The sequence below is a fragment of the Eurytemora carolleeae genome, unplaced genomic scaffold (assembly GCF_000591075.1).
Source record: "Eurytemora carolleeae unplaced genomic scaffold, Eaff_2.0 scaffold285, whole genome shotgun sequence".
NCBI classification, from domain to species: Eukaryota; Metazoa; Arthropoda; class Copepoda; order Calanoida; family Temoridae; genus Eurytemora; species Eurytemora carolleeae.
The window spans coordinates 49,775-75,706 of record NW_019396196.1 but is presented as its reverse complement, the minus strand read 5'-3'; the positions used below and the strand labels follow the sequence as shown (position 1 = coordinate 75,706).

At 31.2% G+C, this 25,932-nt stretch overlaps 1 protein-coding gene across 1 annotated transcript; it reads left to right on the top strand.

Moving 5' to 3' along the window:
- The first annotated feature begins 948 nt into the window (after nt 1-948).
- Nucleotides 949-25,932, top strand: LOC111697857 (cyclic nucleotide-gated cation channel beta-3). Its single transcript, XM_023467992.1, has 22 exons — nt 949-1,047; nt 4,407-4,468; nt 6,440-6,529; nt 8,743-8,822; nt 10,109-10,155; nt 11,275-11,324; nt 12,548-12,622; nt 13,385-13,455; nt 13,654-13,722; nt 14,221-14,265; nt 14,922-15,044; nt 15,767-15,911; nt 16,953-16,975; nt 17,182-17,251; nt 17,735-17,840; nt 18,737-18,820; nt 19,815-19,915; nt 21,458-21,574; nt 22,641-22,700; nt 23,207-23,314; nt 24,389-24,479; nt 25,719-25,932. Exons 4-22 carry the CDS (start codon nt 8,749-8,751, stop codon nt 25,808-25,810), a joined length of 1,551 nt encoding a protein of 516 aa, XP_023323760.1. The 5' UTR covers nt 949-1,047; nt 4,407-4,468; nt 6,440-6,529; nt 8,743-8,748; the 3' UTR covers nt 25,811-25,932.

Here is a 25,932-nt window from a genome sequence, read left to right as displayed (position 1 = left end):
GATTGTAAACCCTAATATTTTTAGATAAAAGATGGAGGAGATTAATGAAAACAAAACAATGGATCTTCTCAGAGAGTCCCTGGGAGAAGAAAAGGAAAAAATAAGATTATTTTATTTTTAAAATCTAATTCCTTTCTTTCCTTGGGACTATCAAGTAAAAGTCTCCCTGCGAAGTTTTCGTCAAAAAGTAGCGCATTTTCATCCCTACAGACGATAAAATTGTGTACAAGAAGCTGAAGCTATTACTTAAGCATAAGCTCCCTGGATCAGTCAGCGCGTAGCGAGGGATGTTTTGCAGACAACATTGGTCTTGGAAAATCTTGGCAAAGTACAATTATATTAATTTTCCTGTAAAGTAAAGATGTAGACAATAATTATTGAGGAAACCCTGCATAAAAATTAAGTTTCCTAACTTTTCCTGTATTCAAGTTTTTATTAAAAGAAAACTTTAAAAAGCGTGAACAGTACTTTAGCAGTGGCACAGCCCCGAACCTTTTTTACCCCCCCCCCCCTCCCCCCTCTACAGAAACTGTTCATAATGTGTTACTTACAACCTGTCGCCATGCAAAGGTTTACACCATCTGGTTGCGAAGATATACTAAACCCACTAATGATGGAATGATGCGAATATTTAGTTTTCTAATTAAATAATTATATTGACCTCTTGAAACTGTTCCCGCACTTCATGGCTATTTATTTATTTTTACAATTACTGAGATTTAGCCGACATTTTATAGGTTCTTTCAATATCTCCGAAGTTCTGTGTTAAACTGTAGAGATTAGAAAAATTAAGTTCCTTTTATGTTAAATGTGGTTTGATTTTATGTAAAGATTACATTAAATTACAAAACAAAGAAAGAACCTTATTTTACTCTGTTCGGGAAAAAATGCTTTTAACGGTTTTTTTATCAACTTAAATTATGGAAAATTATTTTGTTTCCCAGTATATAAAGTTGGCTGGGCAGGCAGCAGATATTAAACAAAAATTTCAACTTCGAAGAAAGAAATGGAGAGATAAACTTCTCCAGCCACCTACTCCAACCTCAGGTAACTTCTCCAGCCACCTACTCCAACCTCAGGTAACTTCTCCAACCACCTACTCCAACCTCAGGTAACTTCTCCAACCTTCTACTCCAATCTCAGTGAACAAAAAATCGAATTAAATCTTCGGATTATCATATTTAGAGAATTTCTCATTGTTATTAGAGGGACTGGCAATACCTGATTTACAACGGTGAATTCATCAATTACGAATTAGATAAGAACATTTAAAAATTTTAAAAAAATGATAATTTTCCAATTTATGGTTTTTTTTTACAAAGGTGAAAACTGCAGAATAACATATACAAAGTTTATTCCACAATATTGATCAGAAAACTGCAGAATAACGTATACAAAGTTTATTCCACAATATTGATCAGAAAACTGCAGAATAATATATAGAAAGTTTATTCCACAATATTGATCAGAAAACTGCAGAATAACATATACAAAGTTTATTCCACAATATTGATCAGAAAACTGCAGAATAACATATACAAAGTTTATTCCACAATATTGATCAGAAAACTGCAGAATAACATATACAAAGTTTATTCCACAATATTGATCAGAAAAATGTTTCAAGGGCATTTTTGCATTTTTGTAAATCGGGCATTGCAATCTTTGAATGGAGGGCCATTTAAAATCTCATCGTTCATGATTAACCTTATAGATCTTATTTGCATGTATAAAACCGGTTTTATGTTTTTAATATCAATGCTGAGGAAACACAATATCCTGGCTCATCATAATCATAATATTTAGATCAGTTATCTGAATTATTCTGAACGTTATATTCTTAATTGAACACTTCAACAGAAATTTTCTTTATTTTTATTCTTTTTTAACGAAGGCTCGATGAAAGAACTTTCAGTTTTAGAAAAGTAATGAGGAGCATGATTAAAATAAATGAAAATTATTAATTATGAATACAGGGGTCCTACTGAATAAAACAGTTGGTAAATAGTTTTGAATGTATTTTACGTTATATAGTATGTAAAGTCTGTTTGCAGTTTATTAAGATAAAATAATCTTCTCCTCAAACATATTTTACTATGAAATCAATTTTACCATAATATATGACTCCCTTAACATATTTTTATTATTTTCTTTCGTATCAAACGACTTAAAAATTTTGAAAGAAGACATTATAAAATATTCATGTCTGTCATGTTTCGCGGGACACCCTGTAGATGATAGAGTATTTTTTTTCAAATCATTTTAATAATTTAAAAAATTAAAAATATCATTAAATCTGAACCAATCAGGTCCAAATTGTTTGCTGTGCCTTATCCATAATAAAATATAGTATTCCACATCACATGACCCTAAGGAATGTTTATGGCCAGTCAAAATCGACATGCTTGGGGGGTAAAAATGAGTTTACACCATAACCTCTTAGTAACCTCTTATTTAATCCAAAACAGGCTTCACCGCTTTAGACATTTTTTTGAGATAAGTGTCAAAGTCGTAATGTTGCGATGAAGTAATAAAATCCTACGAAAAACGTATCATTTTATGCACAAAACAGAGACAAAACAAATTCTCAGGCGCGCTGCCGACCCCCTTAAATACCCCACTGTGCCCCCTCTCCACACTTTGAACTAGCCATGGAAGAAGAAGGTCTTTGATATTACTGGGGATAATGTTTGCCCGCTTAGCTTCTCTATAGTGTTGATTCTTTGCAAAAGTCATAAAAAAAGCTAATTTATCTCAGCTGAAAACGTTAGAATGAGATATCCTTAATCTCGATTACTTAATCTGAGTATCCAATGGAACCACTTTTTATTTTCTTCTTAACCCGTTCTTTCTTAGATATGGAAGAGAAAAATCAAAAATCGTTTTTTAAAATTAGAGAGTCCCTTCAATTTCTGTTACAACGCAACTCCGCAACGCAACTCCGATTGGTTGAATTTTATACACTTTTCAGGATACAAGATCAGATGAGTCTCGATATTAAGAAAAAGAAAGCATCAAGCATTAATCTCGATATCCACCATTCTAAAGTTTTCAGCTCTGTTAACATTTTTCAGAAGTTCAATACATGTTTGTTCTTCTCAAAAGCTCTTTATTACGAGAAGTTATTTTTGAAAACATATAAGATTTCTTATACGTGCTTGTCTTTGTTTTCTAACAAAATCTAATAACGTAAAATATTATTGCTATTACCTGAATTATATTATTTAGCTAGAACAATGATATTTAGAAAATGAATATTTAAACACCCACGAGAGCTTTACTTTGCAAAGATAAAAATTATTTAAATATTTAAATAAGTGTTGATTAAACAGGGTTGATTAGAGCTGAGTTGTGAAAATTGATGTGAAAGAGAGAAATGCCTGATTCACAACGATACCTTAATATGATCAATAATGTGGAAGATATAGTAGTTTTTCCAGCTTGAAAATTTGTCTTCAGCAAGAAATGCACAATTGTCACTTTTTGTATAAAGACCACAAATGAAAATAATCAGTTTATTAAAAAAAAAAATATGGATTTCTAATTCAAATTAGATGAGACAATGCTTTTGAGGTTTTGAATCGGATTTGCCACTCTATTAATGCCATTAATGTCCAATGTACCCTAATTATATAGAAAACTGATAATTTTCGTTAAACGGTGGATAATTAATCGTTAACGTTTTAGATCGTTAATAATAGTTAACGATGTCTAATTTTTTATGATGTCAATTGATAAAATTGTCAATTTGGGTGAAATTTGATTCAAAAATGATTTAAATGTCTGTTATGTAACAGAATGAATTGGACTTTCTTATACTTGTTCGAAAAACAAGAACTAGAGGAGCTACGAGGTCATAAAGTCGGACCAGATATGGGGGAGAGGGAGAAAATTTCAATTAAAGAAACTGAGCTCTTGCAACAAACTCAAATTTTCTAATCCATTTATCTTTGCAAACCATGATGTTGATTTTTCAAACTTTGATTATTTAATCTAACAAAATGCATATTTTAAAATATTAAAAATCAATAACATTGGGTTGAAAAGGATTTTAGAAAGTAGAATTTGTAGCAAAACTCAGTTCCTTTAAACTCGTACTCGACATGCAATTTATATCCAACCCTAATACTTTGTGTTTTTTAAAACGCGTTCCTGATTTTAATAGTTAACGATTCCAGATTGTTTTTTTTTCAACATATTATATACTATTAATCGTTCCACTTTTGTTAATTATAGATCGTTCCAATATTTTTAAGAACGCTTTTCAAGGTTTCGTATTTTTTTGGAACAATGGCATCGTTGATTTTGGGAATTCCGTTCGTTCCTGAGAAAGAACTACCAATCCTCGTTAACATGCGCTCATGGCCCTACTCCCAGCTCTTTAATCCGTGTAAACTAATTTTCAGGTGAACTGAAAAGATTAGATGAAGAAGTGAAGGAAAATTTATCAACAAAACTTCTAATCCAGGTACGTTTCATCATTATTGCGTTATCAATTTTATAAAGGTTTTAAAAGTCTGTAAAGAGAGTGTTCGTGAAAAGTTAATGGGGATATAACCATATAACCTATAGGCTGATTCGATTGATAATAATGTTACTTCTGTCTATGCGTCTACAGAGGGGAAATAGTTGAAAACGCCTAATATTAAAAACAAAATTAACGTCCAACTAAACTTACGGATTTAATAAAAATATGATGCGCTCATCAAATAAAATGTTGAACTAAACGAACAAAGTTCACAAAACAGACTATACCTTCTAGTACACATTCTAAAGTTGATTTACTTTACAGTCACAAAGACATCAAAAGAATTGTCTTTAAATCTAATTGTAAATTGTCCAAACGGCAAAAAAAGGTTTTACTCTCACAGGTAGAAAAACTGGGGTTTAAATCTAATGTTTGTTAAACGTGGCAGTATTGGTTTTATAAACTTGGTGAGAAACTCACGTATAAAGAACTCAATAAAGGAAACTTTACAAAGAGAAACTCAATATAACAAGCCAGATGGAATCGATTATAGCACTAACTTTGCACAGACATTTATTTTACATTATTATTAAAATACAAACTGAGGATCAACCAAAGTTAATCTGGAATCATAGATGAAGATATTTCTCCTCCTGGAGCTACTAGAGATTTTATCGACCTTCCTCCTCTGATCCTTCATCAAGACTGAGTCTTACTCTCCCGGGGCATAACAAAATGGCTGTGTTTGCTTTCTCTGCCGTCGAAAGTTCCGTTGTATAACCTCCCTAGATACGGGTTCAAAAGGGTTCGAATCTGATCTTCTACATGGAAATTTCCCTGTCCCGTTAGATGCAGATGCCAAGTAACGGGTTAGTTTAAAAACATGAAGTGATGTTCACCTAATAATAGTCATATTACCCTTATTTTTGGAATAAAATCACAACTCTTCTTCTTTTGAAAAATGTCCCTAAATAAATAACACAATTGAACTAATCACCCTAAATTTTACTAGATAGGGTTATAAATTTTTAATTCTGTTTTGCCCAATTTAGTCTGTAAATTGTATCACTATAAATTCTGTTTCATCTCAAGTACCGGGCCGAGTTTTCACCGGCTGTACAGTACAATTAAATACTACGTCAGGCAAACTGAGATAGTACGCCAAGCGAATGATCTTTATCTAGGGCAAGATTGTAATCACAGACTACAAAGACTGCTTATCTCCTTTCACAGGGTGGGCTACGTAGGCCTAAGTTGACCTGGCACGACATGATACGTTTTTACGATAGGTTTTTAGAGTGCCATCTCACGGCCACTTGATGAACATAATACCCATTCAAGGTTTAAGTTTTACAACTTTTAAAGAAATACTCCATTTTGAAACATGAAACATAACATTTATAAATTCAGTCTTTTTTTAAAAGATTTTGTGTTTTGTATACAAAGGATCCTTAAATATCCCTGAATACAGATGTTTTCTGATTGGTCTTGTATACAGTACTTGTACACAATAGAACATGCTGTGCAAAATATCGCATATTTACGCTGATAATCGATCTCTGTAACTCTCTTATCTCTGGTTATAATGCAAGGAAAGTTAATTGCAGTTGCGTATACTCTGCGTACATATGGAAACCAGTTCTCTCTGGGCGGAATTGTAAACAATTTATATTATCCGAGGAGGTTAAACGCATAACATTTTGATAATTCACAAAATAGTTTCCGATGGCCAGAATATTTCATTGATTTTTTATGTGAAAGATGGATCCCATGTCAAGCTTCGACATCCGTCTTGTGTTTACATTACCGCCCAGAGACAGTACACTGCAGTACAAAAGATGCATACAACTCTGAAATAACGTTCCTTGCATTATAACCTTGATCTAGGGAAATTTATGTGGTATACAGCTGAGATAAACCGGAGTTTATTGTGATAATTTAACCCAGTCCCTTCCAAGGTGGTTTTCCTAGGATGATTTTACCGAAGCTGATCCTCTTCAAGATTTGACAGGGTGGGAGAAAATACTGAAAACTATTCTACCAAATAGTTTTCACCCACAGGTCATACACAGTTACCCAAAAAATATGAGACTTCAATGAGGTCTCATTTTTGTGGGAAACCCGGTACTTTTCATAATGCCAATAGCTCTGACAGGGGTCGTCAACAAACAATGGAATATAAAAACTATTTGCTAAAGTGGAATAGGTATGCTACATGCTTTGACAAATTTTATTCATGATAATTATAATGATAATTATAAATTCAAACTGGTATACAAAATTACTTTAAAGAAATAAAAACATTTTTTATGTTTAAATAATGATATAATTGTTCACCTAATTAAAGAAAATATTATAGGGATTGTTCACCTAATTAAAGAAGATATTAAAGGGATTGTTCACCTAATTATGGAAGATATTAAAAGGATTGTTCAACTAATTAAAGAAAATATTAAAGGGATTGTTCACCTAATTGAATAAAATATTAAAGGGATTGTTCACCTAATTAAAGAAATATTAAAGGGATTGTTCATCTAATTAAAGAAATATTAAAGGGATTGTTCACCTAATGGAAGAAATATTAAAGGGATTGTTCACCTAATTGAAGAAACATTAAAGGGATTTTTCACCTAATTAAAGAAATATTAAAGGGATTGTTCACCTAATTAAAGAAATATTAAAGGGATTGTTCACCTAATTAAATAAATATTAAAGGGATTGTTCACCTAATTGAAGAAACATTAAAGGAATTGTTTAACTAATTGAAGAAACATTAAAGGGATTGTTCACCTAATTCCCAGATGATTACTGTACAGTTTACTGCAAGTTGTGTATGTTTTGTGCCAGACGATTATTGTACAGTGTACTGCAAGTTGTTTTAATTTTTTCCCAGATGATCACTGGATAGTGTACTGCAAGGAGAATTGAATAGAAGGAGGGGGCGATAGGGATTCCTTACACTTTGCTGCGACGTTTTTGGACTGCTGAAGAACTAGTTTTTGCGTAACAACAATAACAAAGGCAGCCGATCTAATGTAAACAAACATGAGTTAGTATACGGTGAATCTTCACTTACGCGCAGAGATGCCAGATGTCTGTTTATCATTTGTGTTATTATTTACAATCTTTATTATTGTTGTTACGCAAACACTAGTTCTTCAGCAGTCCAAAAACGTCACAGCAAAGTGTACGGAAACCCTATCGCCCCCTCCTTCTATTCAATTCTCCTTGGTGTACTGCAAGTTATTTATGTTTAGTCCCAGTTGATGAATGTACAGATTATTATTGTACAGTGTACTGCAAGTTGTTTATGTTTACTTCCAGATGATTACTGTACAGTGTACTGCAAGTTATTTATTTTTAGTTCCAGATGATTACTGTACAGTATACTGCAAGTTGTATATGTTTAGTTCCAGATGATTACTGTACAGTGTACTGCAAGTTATTTATGTTTAGTCCCAGATGATTACAGTACAGTTTACTGCAAGTTTTTTATGTTTAGTCCCAGATGATTACAGTACAGTGTACTACAGGTTGTTTATGTTTAGTCCCAGATGATCACTGTACAGTGTACTGCAAGTTGTTTATGTTTTTTAGTCCCAGATGATTACTGCACAGTGTACTGCAGGTTCTTTATGTTTAGTCCCAGATAATTACTTTACAGTGTACTGCAGGTTGTTTATGTTTATTCCCAGATGATTACTGTACAGTGTGTTGCAAGCTGTTTATGTTTAGTCCCAGATGATTACTGTACAGTGTACTGCAAGTTGTTTATGTTTAGTCCCAGATGATTTTTTGTACAGTTTACTGCAAGTTGTTTATGTTTAGTCCCAGATGATCACTGTACAGTGTACTGCAAGTTATTTATGTTTAGTCCCAGATGATTACTGTATGGTGTACTGCACGTTGTTTATGTTTAGTCCCAGATGATTACTGTAGAGTGTACTGCAAGTTGTGTATGTTTAGTCCCAGATGGTCACTGTACAGTGTACTGCAAGTTGTGTATGTTTAGTCCCAGATGATCACTGTACAGTGTACTGCAAGTTGTTTATGTTTAGTCCCAGATTTACTGCAAGTTGTATAAGTTTAGTCCCAGATGATCACTGTACAGTGTACTGCAACTTGTTTATGTTTAGATCCAAGTGATAACTGTACAGTGTACTGCAAGTTGTTTATGTTTAGTCCCAGATGATTACTGTATGGTGTACTGCACGTTGTTTATGTTTAGTCCCAGATGATAACTGTACAGTGTACTACAAGTTGTTTATGTTTAGTCCCAGATGATTACTGTATGGTATTGCATATTGATGATGGCCCTTCTATACAACGCCTGGACTATCCCACTCAGAACAAGGCTCAATTAATTAAATTATATAGATTACTTTTAGTTATAAGCAAACCAAACAACAAATCAATCAATCAATTAACGTTTAGAAAAGATTAAATTTTTTTCTTTTTATTTCTTTTTATAGACCTTTCAGCTTTTATCAAAAAATGTAATCAACGCATGTGGAAAGGGAAGAGGGATAATCCAGCTTATTCCAGTTTATCTTATTAAAAAATCTAGCTATTGAGCCCTGGTTATAAATTATAATGAAGAAGAAAAATGAATAAAGAACCTGATAAAATATTACATTTCCACCCCTGGTTAATATAGGATCAGAGACGCACACGGGATATTTGATAGGTTGATATTTGATTGGTTGATATTTGATTGATTAATATTTGATTGGTTGATATTTGATTGGTTGATATTTGATTGGTTGATATTTGATTGATTGATATTTGATTGATTGATATTTGATTGGTTGATAATTGATTGATTGATATTTGTTTGAATGATATATTGATTGATTGATATTTGATTGGTTGATATTTGATTGGTTGATATTTGATTGATTGATATTTGATTGGACGATATTTGATTGGTTGATATTTGATTGGTTGATATTTGTTTGAATGATATATGATTGGTCGATATTTGATTGGAGGTATTTGATTGGTTGATATTTGATTGATTGATATTTGATTGGACGATATTTGAGTGGTTGATATTTGATTGATTAATATTTGATTGATTGATATATGATTGGTCGAAATTTGATTGGTTGATATTTGATTGGTTGATATTTGATTGATTGATATTTGATTGGTTGATATTTGATTGATTGATATTTGATCGATTAATATTTGATTGGACGATATTTGATTGGTTGATATCTGTTTGAATGATATATGATTGGTCGATATTTGATTGGAGGTATTTGATTGGTTGATATTTGATTGATTGATATTTGATTGGACGATATTTGATTGGTTGATATTTGATTGATTGATATTTGATTGATTGATATATGATTGGTTGATATTTGATTGGTTGATATTTATTTGGTTGATATTTGATTGGTTGATATTTGATTGATTGATATTTGATTGGTTGATATTTGATTGTTGATATTTGATTGGTTGATATTTGATTGGTTGATATTTATTTGGTTGATATTTGATTGGTTGATATTTGATTGATTGATATTTGATTGGTTGATATTGATTGGTTGATATTTGATTGGCTGATATTTGATTGGTTGATATTTGATTGGTTGATATTTGATTGGTTGATATTAATTTAATTGATTATAGTTTTACTCTATATCAGACTCCTGAGAACACAATATACTGGATGATAGGTAGATAGTTGAATATTCAGAAATATAATTTTAGAATTAATAAAAATTCATGTTTTTATCATAGAATGACTTTTTATTAATGTGTTTCATGAGAATATACAGTGTGCCTCAAGAAACTAAAATTGTAAGCCTTCGATCTACAAAATCAAATCTTAAGTCTTGGGATTACCGAAATGTGAATTGCCAATTTGCACCTTCAGAATTATCTTAAAGATCGAAATGCAATAAAATAAATCAAATTTTCTTAATATCTAATAATTATTCATTGAATTTTTAATATACAAGAAGAAAATTCACACGAAGGAAAACTTTAAAATAGAAAAACTTTTTTTTAAATTCTGATCTTACGACCAACTCAAATTTTCTGCAACCTATTGGTATCTTAGATAAATTGATTTATCTGAGTTCATAGTTGGAAATATCAAAGGTCTATGATATTGGGTGGCAAAAAAGTTTCTTTTAATAACAGAAACCAAAGACGATTTTCAATTTGATTCCAGGTTTATTGTTACACCCTGGGCTTTGATCTGTTTTTTGTATTAATAGACTGGATCATTCCTTTTTTTTACTTATTTTATATTTTCCGAAATGTTCTTCACGAATGGTATCGAAGAAACCTTAATAATTCAAGAAATTTTTAAAAATCGATTTCAATAAAATATTCGAAAATTTCTTAATTCATGGTAAATTTATAACTTTAATCCTCATTTATCTTTCAACTTAAAAAATATGTCTTATTCTCAATATGATATCTCACAAAAGGACTGTAAGCGTTAATTCAAGTAACCCTCCTAGCAAAGATGGCAATGCCCGATTCACAACGGTACCCTTAAAACCTTTATCTGATCAACACTGTCAGGGATATTCTCGTTTTTCTAGGTTAAATTCTGATAATTTCTATATGTTTTTCTGCAGAAGCAATGCACAAGTCACTTTTCTAGCGAAACCACAATCCGAAATAAACAGTTTTCAAAATTATAAACATTGATATCTAATTCATACAAAGCTTTTAACGTAAACCGTTGTGTATCGGGTATTGCTGAATCTTTGCATGGAGGGTCACTTGAGCTTACGCATACAGTCCTTTAAGATGGTAAATATATTTCACTTTGTGTTCAGGGGATTATATAAGTGATTTCTTCTATTGGTCAGATATTCTACTAATCAAGGTAAAAAATCTAGGATTGGAAAAATTCCGAAAAAATCGGACAAAACAAAATCGTAAGATTTAAAATATAAACGGATACTTTACACTTTACAGACAATGGATGATTTCGAACAGGAAAATTCATAAATTTCATTTTATTCAACCTTTAAAACTGACGGTTATTTAAAGGGTCTGTTAACCCTATTCAGACAGATGTCTTGTTTCCGCATAAAGTCGGGGGGGGGGGCCCCCCTGTATATTTCCTGATTGTTATACAAGTTTATAACATTTGATACACTTTTGGACAGCCCTTTTGGGCTCTAATACTTTAATAATCTGCAAAAGATTGCAAATTTGAAAATTTTTAAACATTTATTGCATTATCAAGTTATTAAACAAAAAATGCGCCAAATATGATAAATTATACAATTTTAAAATGCCCTTAAACCACGGCAAATCCAAATATGCAAAAATATTTGCAAAACTTTCAAAAACTAAATTTGTATTTAAGGAAAACTGGAAATGTGCAAAATTTTTCCAAAGACGTATGCAAAGTCTAAATCCAATGACCGGTGTCATGCATGGAGCGGACTCTTGCATGGGTTGGACTCCCCCTAAAATTTTAACCATTTCAACACAATATTGAACATAAAAAGCATTTTGAGATATTTATTAATGTATTTTTATTTGAAAAACACATTAAAAATTATATCTATGTCTTCAGTAAAAAAATTGTTTGATGACTCGAAAGGAAGACGACATGTAAGTGGAAATAACCTTTTGACTTTACCCACTTTAAAAAACATTTAAGAACAAAATGCGTATTTAATATATGTCAACTATTAATTGTTAATGTTTTAACAATGCTTTTTAAGTCTAACATTGTGTTAAAATGGTCAAAACTTTAGGGGTCGAGTCCGCCCCATGCAAGAGTCCGCTCCATGCAAGAGTCCGCCCCATGAAAGAGAGTCCGCTCCATGCAGGACACCTGTCGGAAATCTGAATTTAGATTTAGTCGGATAGAGGAAAATAAGATAAAAAGTCTAAAGTTAGTTAGAAAATTCAAAAATTTGATACTTTTTGAATCAAGGGTGGTCCCAGAAGAGTTTATACCTCTTTTTTTAAATAAAGATAAAAGTTAAAAAATAATCTGGAAAACGCTCCGGCGTAAGATAATCTGTAGGCTGTACAATTCATAAAAACTTCAACACAGTTCGAACATTTAAAAAAATGTATCTGTTTAAGCCTCGTATGATGTATCTGAATGAACATGGAATTTACGAATCTCAGCGAAGAAATATGTTTATCAATTATATCAAGGTATTTATTATTAAATTATATTAGCATTTCTGTAAAATGTTGTTCATTCCATTGAAATAAAAAGCGCTTTGTAGTTCTAAAATTTACATGTCTAGGGCTACAAAAAGTATTTGTGATTTTGAGAAGTAAATCTGAAGCCAAGGCGTTGCAACACTTCAAAGTCAATCCAGTCTTGAAAATTGATGCAACTTTCCACAGCTGTATGGCCCTATTTGGCCCTGTATGGTCCTATTTGGCCCTGTATGGTCCTATTTGGCCTAGATAACCCATTTTTTCTAGCAGTAATATTTGACCAAGACATACCGTGTGACCCACAAAAGATAAGACTATAAAGACGACTGCACATAATTTAAAATTTTCGTTCTATTCGCATATTTCTATGCTTGTTTCTTCCTTTGCCAGATCATTAAATATGCTGCATTTAAAAACAATATTCACTGAAGAAGACTTTATTTAAACTTGTAATGTTATGCAACATTCTTCATTTAGTATTTTAAATCAGAGATCCTTACAAAGAAGTTTACTTTTGACGGGCGGAAAGACAGTGTGCTAGTCGTCTTTACAGTCTCACCCCATGCGGGTAACCCTGAATCACATTGGAAATTTGATCTTCTCTAGTCTGGTTCAGCGTGCGCTTCATCCCGGAAGGATCGAACCGATAAATTCGCATGCTATATTATATTTATTATTTCTTTAGACAGATTTTTCGTGCTTTTATGATTTTAATAATTCAATTTTTGGAATCCTTACTCTTACTTTCAGAAGGGAGATTTTAAAACTGATTTAGCTTCATCACTTCCCTTTGATGTTTTCTATATATTCACAGGAGTCAGGGATCTATCTTCTTCAAAAAATCTAAACGTAAAATTAAAACAATGTTATCTAAAAAAAAGGAAATTGAATGTAATTGGATGTAAATAATATTGTTATCATAAGTATCAAGTGTTATTCAAAACAATTTTCAACAAAATTAAACTATTTATAAATAGCAAAAAATTATGAATAAAAATGGATAAAACTGATTGATAAAGAGGAACCACGTCACTTCTCAGGCTGAATAGAATTTTGAAAAATTATACTTTTACCCGAGCATTTGATAGGTAATATTTAGTGTAGAATATTTATAAATATAAAAACAATTATTATCATCTAAATATTATGTTCAAAAATCAATATTTGGCGATGCATTTCACAGCTTTTTTATCTTACATTAATTTTGTAATGTTCTTTCGAAAATTCTTTAATACCATTACCCTCACCTACTGTAAATATTGATATCAATATCAATATCAGAAACTTATTTGCGGATTTCTGTCGGTGAAACAGAAAAGAAAATCAACAGAATAGATAATTATATGCAATTACGTCTATTCAATCTCTCTAAAAAGAGATAATAAAACTCATATAAAATTAAAATTATTACTTAGTTTAATCGATAAAAAATGCAAAAATGTCAAACAAATCATAAAAATCAATAATTTTTAAGTAATATGTGATTTTTTATGTATAAACAATGTAACTACTACTTCATACATTTGTTACTATAGCTCATTTTACAAAACATGTTTTAAAAATAATTTTCCTTTTTTCAAAATCAGATTGGACGCCGCCAGCCCTCATCCAACAGTAGTTCGGCTTGTCAGGTATTCTATTTTAACCAATGAAAATATATCAGGTATCTTTAACAATTATTTCAAATGATTAAGTGTTTTATATTGACGATGCTAAGTTTTCATTTATTCAATGAATTTACGTTTGTGTTAAAACATTAAATTGATGATAACAAGATTTTTTTTAAAAATACATAGTTATAAAGATGATTTTAATTTTTCATATTACAATAGAAATGTAAAATCATGAAAAGCAATTCACTTCTCTACGGCGCTACACTTAATTTTGTATATTAGTAGAAGAAATCCTAACATTTCGACAGTGAATTATTAACGTTTTTTCGAACATTTCGAAATGATTTATTGTTACTCTCGCCGTTTATCCTAGCTTAGTATTAAACCATGATCTTATCCAATAACAAAAGTTAATATTTTTTTCGAAAATGAATAAAAGAACCATATCTCCATAGTATTTATTTCTTTTAAAGATTAGAAATTGGAGATTTTTTACCTCAATCAAAAAAAACAAAATACTTATTTGAGGGGTGTCATACTATAAAGAGACACCAGGCCCTTTTGGTTGGCTAACTCTTTAAAACCATGAGAATACTTGGTTTGAAAAATTATTTAAATCTCCAATCAAAGCTGGGTTCCCAAGCTTGTAATTGATAAAAATTCATGTGTTTAAGAACTGTGAATATTATGCTGTATTTAATTCATCTGAACGCATGCGCATTCTACGCATTCTCAGCCTGGGAAGGACTAGGCAGCAATAAGTTTGTTTATAGTGGGGTCGGTAGTGCATACATCAGGTAGAAAAAATAACTTTAATCAGAGAAAATAAATGATTTTACTCATTCTTCTATTTCTTTAAAATTCTTTAACACTTTTTTGTTACATATTTCTATTAAAAGGATCAATTTTATTTTCTTGTAACATTAATAGGTTTATACGATTATAATTTTTAATCTATTTAAAGATTAATAATTATTTGTTAATCTAATATTTCGAACTCTTACGCAGATTTATAATAATTTTACAGAAAAAAATAATTTTAAATAAATAATTTTACCGAAAATGTCGAATCCTTTTTGCTTCAGCAAAAAGTTTTACAGTAGCAAATTAGAATCATCATTTTTAAAAGAAAAAAAATTAAACAAATCAAAATTCATTCAGTAATTAACGATTTAAAAAAACAGAAAATCGGGAAGGTTTTTTTTCAAAAGATGATGATATGGGTATAAAAAAATGTGCGTCTTGAATTGTTGAATAACACCCATATTAGTTTGTTTAATACAAATAATTTTCAAAACACCAATTTTTTTCTTATAATTAGCTTAATTTTTAACAGATTTTTACGAATTTAACGCTTCTAAATTCAGTGTTTCAAGACAGATATTTTGATACCCATAAATCTCAAAAAAAAAATTTAGATGTATCAAAGAAAACTTTAGAAATGGTGTTTCACCATAACATAAAATCTTATTACTGTTAACAAATAAATTCGAATGTTTTGTACTTTACTATATTTTAGATGTTTCTATTTTGCTGTAAAAACTGCAATGTCTATTGGGAAGAACCCTAAGCCCCTGGTGGACAACCCTTACGAGATCTTGTTCATGGCGGTCAGCTGGCTCATGGGCATATTCGTCTTCGCTGTCCTCATTGGTAACGTCAAGGCAGGATATTGTCAAACACAAGGAATCATGATAAACCAGAGAGCCCGCAATTTAAAAACTTTGACTTGAGCCGTAATTCCTTAAACCCGACTTTACGACCCAATCTTCGACCCAACTCTGACAACAGCGTGTGTCACGCGATTGACAGCTGCAATTTCTTTGGCTCGACTTAAGGAGTAAGGACCTTGGTGGGTTTTAGGGGAGAATAAGGCTCAATGTTGAGTCTTGTTCTCATAAAAACCCGGAATGCGCCAATTCCTTCCATGAAAATACCTCAAATAGAATATTAAACTCAACTGTGTAGAAAATAACATGCAGCTTGAATCCGAAAGCTCAAACTGTAAATAAGGCCCAAGAAGAGGTTTCCAATTATATCTTTTATAAATGAAACAGAAACACGATCTTTTCCTTCTCATTTAACCCTGTATAACAATCAGACTAAGAATGAAAAATTTTTGTTCAAAATAAGATTATTAGAGATGGTAATTTATGAATGATAGAGGTAGTTGAACCAGTCGTATCTAGAACTCTCTCTATTTAGAAATTACCAACTAAAATTTATCAAATCTATGATTTTTTTTTTTAATGAAAATTATATACAGGGTGTCCCAAAAAACATGGGAATTCAGTGACGAATTCGATATCGTCTTTTCAAATAATTCTTTGATTTAGTAAAGTGATACCTACTGAGAAAGCTGTAATCTGTAAGAGTTTCGTCTGCTATGTTTACATTTTTTTTTTATGTTTTGACTGCAACCGGTTGTACTTAGTAAAACAAGAAAATTACAGTATACAAACAGAGTAAACTTGTCCGTATTCACTGTTCATCTTGCGGAGACATTATAGACACATCTTTGCAGTCTTTTACCCTTTTCATTAAATAAATTTAGCAGACATAATAACATTATGGGTTTTGAAATTAGGTATTACAATGCTAATTCATAACAAAGACGATATCCAATTCATCACTGAATTCCCATGTTTTTTGGGACACCCTGTAGTTTCATCAAATAAGTTTGACTTTATCTTCATTTGTTTAAGGACATAATTGCCCAATCTACAAGGTTAAATTCTAGATTTTTTCACATTTTCATAACAGGCTGATGATTTATAATGGAACAAGGACCAGATTTAATGAATATTTGAACCACTTCTCTACAGCTTAAAGAAGTGGTTCAACTTAGTTCAAGCATTTCATTTTTGGCCAAGAAAAGGTTAATTTAAAAAAGTTTAAAAAGTTTTTTTTTATCTGAAAAATCTGAATTGTTAGAAATCAAGATGAATATATGAAGATATTTGATGCTATAAGTCAGTATATGTTTAGGATGCACTTGCCAGAGGTATTAGTTTTATATACTTAAAACTTCTTTAAAGGAACTGTAAGCTAAATTTTATGTTTTTAAGTAAGATTTTGATATTAGATTAAACTGAGAATTTTCAATTGTGAATTCTTTGCAAAATTGTCTTGCGTATTTCTACTGCAAAAAAAAATTTTAGGAATTATCTGAATTAAACATTTTTAAACTTAGGAAAAAGACAATAAATTATTTCATAATCAATAATCTATATTATTGATTGGATATAAGCTTTACCGTTGTGTATCTTTTGAAATTTTCAATATATCCCTATCATCCTTTAATTCGTTAGTTCTCACAGCTACTTACCTCTTTTGGAACAAAAAAACTCCTAAATAATTAGTTGTGGGGCTCATTTTGAATACAGGGGCACATAACATTTTCTTCCCAATCTTTATTTTGAAAATTTTTGTAAATGTAAAATATCATTATATTAAATTAAACTTAAATATATCTGATTATATTAAGGAAACAATGAACCGTGTAAAGACTTGGTGCCAGTTTACGTGGAACTCACAGAAAAGTTTTGATGAGCGCGCCATTCTGCAATATTTACCCGGGAAAATGATGACCGGTAATGCCGCGGTACTGAATACTCCTTATGGAAGTCGTCTTCGTTGTTAGATTTAAAGTAGTGAACAATCCCTTAGAGTACAACCCCCTGAATTCAAAAGTTGTTTTGTAGGTATTGAGTTTATCAATTGTTACTTAGTGCTATAATCAACCAAAAGATCCTGCCTCTTTTTTTTATCTGATTGTACAAATCACATATCTTTTGATTTTTGGCCTTAAATAGTTGTTAAAAACAATTTCAAGATGATAAATTAAACACTTTCATTTCTTAAGAGTTATCTTTAACATTAAATTGGGACTGTGAGCTTAATGTCAATTGAACCTCCATTCAACGAGGGCAATGCTCGATTCACAACGGTATCCTGAAGACCTTTAACTATCCATCGAATACAGAGATCTGTCTGTTTTGACATATCTAAAACCGCTTGAATTCCTCTAAAACGCGACTGTACACAAGTTCTGAACTCAAACAGCTTATCTTGCGTAACTCCTCTTTACTCTTTATCAGCTTAAATACGCTGTTTCAATCTATCACAAACTCTATCCTCTCTACCTATCCAGGTATATACTATCTGTAAATAACAAGAGTCTGTGTTGAACTGTCTATATTTAGATATAAAAAGGTACAGCCTACAGGTTAATAAGTTGACCTCAACTAGGGTCAATGAATTATATTAACGGGTTACAAAGATATAAATGAAATAGTGTATACAATATAACTTGCAAACTTCAGTGGATTAATAGGGATATGTCCGACATCCTTGATCAGTCAAAGGTTTGAATGGTATCGTTGTGAATCTGAAATTCTCCTCTTTAAATGAAAGGTCGCTTGAAATCACGCTTACAGCCCCTTTAACCATATTTCTACTTTTTTACATTTACTTTTATTATTTTTAGATGTTGCGTTGAACATTCATTTTAAAACAATTAGCGGTGTGAAACTGTTCCATGGTTGTAACCCTGGTCTGCTTAAGATGATAGGAAATATTAGAATATTAAATCTGGGAAGTTCAGATTAAGAATTTTCTATTTTGTAATATTTAATTTTCCAAAAGTATAATCCAAAAGATTATCCTAATCAACAGATTGTAAATGTAAACCCGGATTTACAGAGAGCTCCAAAAAAAATTGGAATTTAAGAACTACTTTAAAATCAGATTTAAGGGACTTAATTTCCAAAGATGTTTTACTATGAAGAAAAAAGTTCTATGGTCATAAAGTCTATATAAGAACTTCCTTGAATGACGATGACCTTCGAACATACTTGTGTGAATCTATGTAAGAAACTTATTTCCAGAAACTCTTTTCCTGTAAAAGAGTTTCTGGAAATAAAAACGTTGGGAAAAAAGTCCCAATTTTCTGAAGTCCTAGGACAAAATGTCACTGGAAAAAAGTTCTGAGTTTTAGAGTTCTGGGACTTTTTTTCCTAAAATATTATTGTATTGGGGCTGCCAATAGTGTCTCAGGAAATAAGATCACAGGAATTAAAATCCTGAAGAGAAAAGTCCTAAGTCTTGGGAAAATGAGGTCAAGTCTTAAACGTTTTCATAAAAAGGACTTTTTTTCTATGCATCTGCATATTAAATATAAGCAGGGGTGATTTAAGCCCATTTTTTCCATGTTTGTGAACATTACTTGTAAATATGCATTTTCCACTAAGAGGGCTTTTTTTAGGAGACTTTTTTGTATTAAATCATACTGGAACCAGAAAAAAAGTCCTTGAAAATAAAGTCTCAAAATGGTATCTAGGACTTTATTTCCAGAGAATTTTTTATGACTTTTTTCCAAAGGACGTTTTTAGTGCCAAAATAAATTTCCGAAATCCTTTGTTGAGGTTAACTTGTGGTTTCGGCATGATTTTAGCCTTTACATTTATGATTTGTGATGTAAATAATGCCAACATAGCTAAAATTTATTTATGGCAATTAAAAACGCTTAAAAATGGAATTGGTTAATATACAATATTCTGTCTCAGTGTGTCGTCTGAAACCTATAATATTTCTACCCGGGGATTATATTTGTAGAAAAGGAGATGTTGGGATGGAAATGTTCATAGTTTCTAGCGGTGCAGTACAGGTACATACAGTGAAACCCTTAATAACGAATACATCGAAAGAATTCATCAAATGTCGTATTCTTCACTTTCTGATAATGGAATGTTCCAGATATTTAGTTTTTTAATTAAATGATTATATGGACCAATTTAAAACTGTTCCCGCATATTCATGGCTATTTATTTATTTTCGTAAATACCGAAATTTACGTAATATAGTATAAAACTCATTGAAAAATTGTCAAGACGACATTTGATAAATTCTTCCGATGTATTCGTTATTAAGGGTTTTACTGTACACAAACATTGTACTACATTAACAATTTTAGTACTGCATAAACAAACAGTGTACTGCATTAACAAGTATGGTACTGCATTAACAAATTAACAAATATGGTACTGCATTCACAAACAGTGTACTACTTAAACAAACAGTGTACTGCATTAACAAACTGTGTATTAAATAAACAAACAATGTAGTGTATAAACAAACAATTTACTACATAATCAAACAGTGTACTGCATAAACAAACAGTGTGCTGCATAAAAAAACTGTGTATTTTATAAACAAACAATGTACTGCATTAACAAACAGTGTACTGCATATACAAGCAGTGTACTGCATAAACAAACTGTAAATTAAATAAACAAACAATGTACGGTATAAAAAAATAGTGTACTACATAAACAAACTGTAAATTAAATAAACAAACAATGTACTGTATAAACAAACAGTGTACTACATAAACAAACCGTGTACTACATAAACAAACAGTGTGCTGCATAAAAAAACTGTGTATTCCATAAACAAACAGTGTACTGCATTAACAAACAGTGTACTACATAAACAAACAGTGTACTGCATAAACAAACAGTATACTGCATGAACAACGGTGTACTGTATAAACAAACAGTGTACTGCATAAACAATCAGTGTATAACATAAACACACAGTGTACCGCATAAAAACAGTGTACTGCATAAACAAACAGTTTACTGCATAAATAAACAGTTTACTGCATAAACAAACAGTGTACTTCATAAACAAACAGTGTACTGCATGAACAAACAGTGCAGTGCATAAAAAATAGTGGACTGCATAAGAAACGATGTATTGTATTAACAGTGTTCTCCATGAAAAACGGTGTACTGTATAAACAAACAGTGTATAACACAAACAAATAGTGTACTGCATAAACAATCAGTGTACCGCATAAAAAACAGTGTTCTGCATAAACAAACAGTTTACTGCAGAAACAAACAGTGTACTGCATAAATAAACAGTGTACTGCATGAACAAACAGTGCAGTGCATAAAAAATAGTGTATTGCATAAAAAACAGTGTACTGCATAAGAAACGATGTATTGTATTAACAAACAATGTACTGCATAAGCAAACAGTGCACTGCATAAACAAACAGTCTACTGCATAAAATACGGTGTACTGTATAAACAAACAGTGTACTGCATAAACAACCAATGTACTGCAAAAACTGTGTACACTTTTAAACTGTACAGACTTAAAGTGTGAAAATTCTTTTTACTAAACATTTTATTTTGCCAAGGTGGTTGGAGGTCCTAATGATAGTATTGTATTTGTGACCCTGGGGCCTGGAGTTTGTTTTGGAGAAATAGCTTTGCTTGGATCAGGAGGCATGAATAGACGGACTGCTAGTATTAGGGTAATTTAATAGCTTTGCTTGGATCAGGAGGCATGAATAGAAGAACTGCTAGTATTAGGGTAATTTAATAGCTTTTTCTTTTTTTACATGTTTCTTTTCTCAGGATCAACATTTGGCATAGTTTGATAAAATCAAAATTTGAAAACTTGTCTGATTTTTATGGAACCTCTTTAAAGTTAAAAAAATGTGCAATTTGAAGAAACACTAAAATTTGTTGTGTAGAAAATTAAGCACATAAAAATTCATGAATTATCCTAAATATTCTGTTTAGAATTTCGAAGAAAATATTAAAAAAAATCTGGTATAATCGATATTACCAACAAAATGTTACTTTTGCTGTTGCTACTTCAGCAATGTTATGAATTGACATACACACATTTTAACCCGAAAATTTTGAAGGATTATAACAAATACTTGTAACAACTTTTTTGTTAAATGGAACCTGGTGTCGAAATTTTTTTTCGCTATAATTGATAAAATAAAAAGATAAAAAATAAATTTTGATTTAACCCAAAGCTAAGATGTATTTTTAGTTTTAGACCCATGTCCGAATTTAATGAATTTGAGTCGCGTCTAAAATCCGTCAAAAACTGGTTTCAATTGACCGCCGCCGGCTTAAATCTTGAAATAATGAATACGATTTTAAGTGGAATCAACCATATTTGAGCCGCGGATTAATTTTATGCCACGGCTCAAATTCTTTAAATTCGGCCTCCGAATATTTAACCAAAAGGTCTCCTACAGAAATAAAAAACCTATTTAATTATATATTTCCCATGGCTGAAACGTTATATATCCTTTTATACAATGAGATATCGTAGCTTTTTTATCTGGATAATTTTTAAATTCTGACAATTTTCTTCCTTATCTCCGCTTAATAAATCTCCAAGTTACTTTTATGGAAAACCAGAATTGGAATTTTCAATTTTTAGAAACAAAAACAAGGACATATGAATCTTTTTTGCTCAAACGAAAGATTGAAGGACACAGTTGAAATGATGTGGACAGTCTCTTTTTAAAATAAAAAATAACTAAATTATAAAATTTATTTTCCCTATTTATTTAGGCTCATGGATTCACAACCCTCTTTGTTCTGTTTAAATGGGATTTACAATCAGCGATGAAGGTTTGTTTAGGATTTTACACATTATACCAGAATATGTTTAGGATTACGCATAATACCAGAATATGTTTAGGCTTACACATTATACCAGAAAATGTTTAGGATTTTACACATTATACCAGAATATGTTTAGGATTTTACACATAATACAAGAATATGTTTAGGATTACACATAACACCAGAATATGTTTAGGATTACACATTAAACCAGAAAATGTTAAGAATTACACATTATACCAGGATATGTTTAGGATTACACATTATACCAGAATATGCTTAGAATTACACATTATACCAGAATATGTTTAGGATTTTACACATTATACCAGAATATGCTTAGAATTACACATTATACCAGAATATGTTTAGGATTACCCAATTCCAGAATATGTATAGGATTTCACATTATACCAGAATATGCTTAGAATTACACATTATACCAGAATATGTATATGATTACCCAATATACCAAATATTTATAGGATTACCCAATACCAGAATATGTTTAGGATTACCCAGAAGATCAGAATTTGTTGGCCAGAAAAGCTGCCCAAGCTAAAAAGGAAGCAGATGCTAAACAAGCTGCTTCTAAACCTAAAATTTCGCAATCTGAAGAGGTAGCAATCTGAAGAGGTAACAATCTGAAGAGGTAACAATCTGAAGAGGTAACAATCTGAAGAGGTAACAATCTGAAGAGGTAACAATCTGAAGAGGTAACAATCTGAAGAGGTAACAATCTGAAGAGGTAACAATCTGAAGAGGTAACAATCTGAAGAGGTAACAATCTGAAGAGGTAACAATCTGAAGAGGTAACAATCTGAAGAGGTAACAATCTGAAGAGGTAACAATCTGAAGAGGTAACAATCTGAAGAGGTAACAATCTGAAGAGGTAACAATCTGAAGAGGTAACAATCTGAAGAGGTAACAATCTGAAGAGGTAACAATCTGAAGAGGTAACAATCTGAAGAGGTAACAATCTGAAGAGGTAACAATCTGAAGAGGTAACAATCTGAAGAGGTAACAATCTGAAGAGGTAACAATCTGAAGAGGTAACAATCTGAAGAGGTAACAATCTGAAGAGGTAACAATCTGAAGAGGTAACAATCTGAAGAGGTAACAATCTGAAGAGGTAACAATATGAAGAGGTAGCAATCTGAAGAAGTAACAATATGAAGAGGAATCAATCTGAAGAGGTAACAATCTGAAGAGGTAACAATATGAAGAGGTAACAATATGAAGAGGAATACAATCTGAAGAGGTAACAATATGAAGAGGTAACAATCTGAAGAGGTGACAATCTGAAGAGGTAACAATCTGAAGAAGTAACAATATGAAGAGGTATCAATCTGAAGAGGTGACAATCTGAAGAGGTAACAATCTGAAGAGGTAACAATCTGAAGAGGTGACAATCTGAAGAGGTAACAATCTGAAGAGGTAACAATCTGAAGAGGTAACAATCTGAAGAGGTAACAATATTGAGAGGTAACAATAAGAAGAGGTAAAAATCTGAAGAGGTAACAATATGAAGAGGTAATAATCTGGAGAGGTAACAATCTGAAGAGGTAGCTATCTGAAGAGGTAAACAATCACAATCACTAAAGTAATGGTGTATAATATATTTTGAAAATGATAGTACCGTATATCAGTTGAAATATTTTTTTTTAAAAAACCTAAAACCTTTTATTATTTAGATTGTATTTCCTACAAGGAGAGAGCCTCAGCTGATTAAAACTGTTATTCAACTTCTTCCAGAATCCCACCCTCTAGCAGACAAGAATAGAGGTAGGTATTTATATACAGGGTGTCCCAAATAGGTTGACACTTATGACGTTTAATCAGCTGTAATGAAAGTGTACGCATTCTGTGTTGCCATCTATTGTACTTGACAACCTATTTGGGGTGTCCCAGGAAACATGACAGTTTGTGAATAGTTTTGAATGCCTTCTTCCATATACTGCATTAGATTTTATAGACTTCTTGCAGTTTATTTAGTTTAAAAAATCTTTTACTCAAATATATTTTACTTTGAAATCAATTTTACTATAATATGGCTGGCATGAAAATTTTTATATTATTCTTTTGGGGTTCAAACGACTTAACAAACTATGGAAGAAGACATTTTAAACTTTTCACCAACTGTCATGTTTCGTGGGACACCTTGTATATATATAATCATAGGGCTAACCACGATGGATAAGACTTAAATGAAGACCTAAAGGCCTTAAGTTTAACGATTTACAAAATTATTTTGGCAAAAAGAGAAGAAACCAGTAATATGACCCCCCTGTCGTGTTTTTGCGATAACTCAAAAAGTATTTGAGCTCTGAAGATCAAATTTTCTTGCTTTTCTAACTAACACATGCCCATCACTTAAGGATATCAGTTGGGCCTTAAAACTTACAGCCTAAGCCCTCAGACATACTTCCTGAATGCCTTGTTTTACCTCTACCAGACTAAATCTATAATTAGACCTACTTTAAGTCATTGGTTTTTAGCATTTTATAGCTCTTTGGAAAGCCTATAACAAACAAAAGCAGATTGCACAATTTTTGTTTGGAGGCTAGATCTATACATTTATTAATTTATGTTCATATATATGTTTGGTGGCTAGATCTATACATTTATTAATTTATGTTTATATATATGTTTGGCGGCTAGACCACCCCCCCTCCCGTCTATTTTGGGTAAACCAGACGTCAGTCGGAATAGGGTTATTTATAGATTAATAAATGTATCGATCTGACTGAGAAAAGGACAAACGAACATAACTCAATTATGTTTGAAAATCCAGCTTTCTACAAGTCATTGGCAAATCAACGCTTCATGCGATTAACAAAATATCTAGCCACCAAACAAATATGAGTTAATCATAAATTTATAAATATTAAGATCTAGCCACCAAACATATAGATGAACACAAATTAATAAATACACAGATCTAGCAAAGAAACACGTAGATATAAATAGATTAATGGATTAACAGATCTATTTAGAAAAATATTATAGATAAACATGTTTAAGGAAATCAAGACGCAACTGATGACACTAAGAATAAAGAAGAAGGAAGAGAAATTATCCAAGTTGAAACAATCACTACTTCATTGAATTTTTAATTCAGATTTTTTTTTCAAATTTTTTTTTGTGTGTGAAATGATTGAATTATTAATATCTACTATAATCCTAATAATTTATTTGTATTTTCCTGTTTACATGAATATTTAATAATCTTACTTTA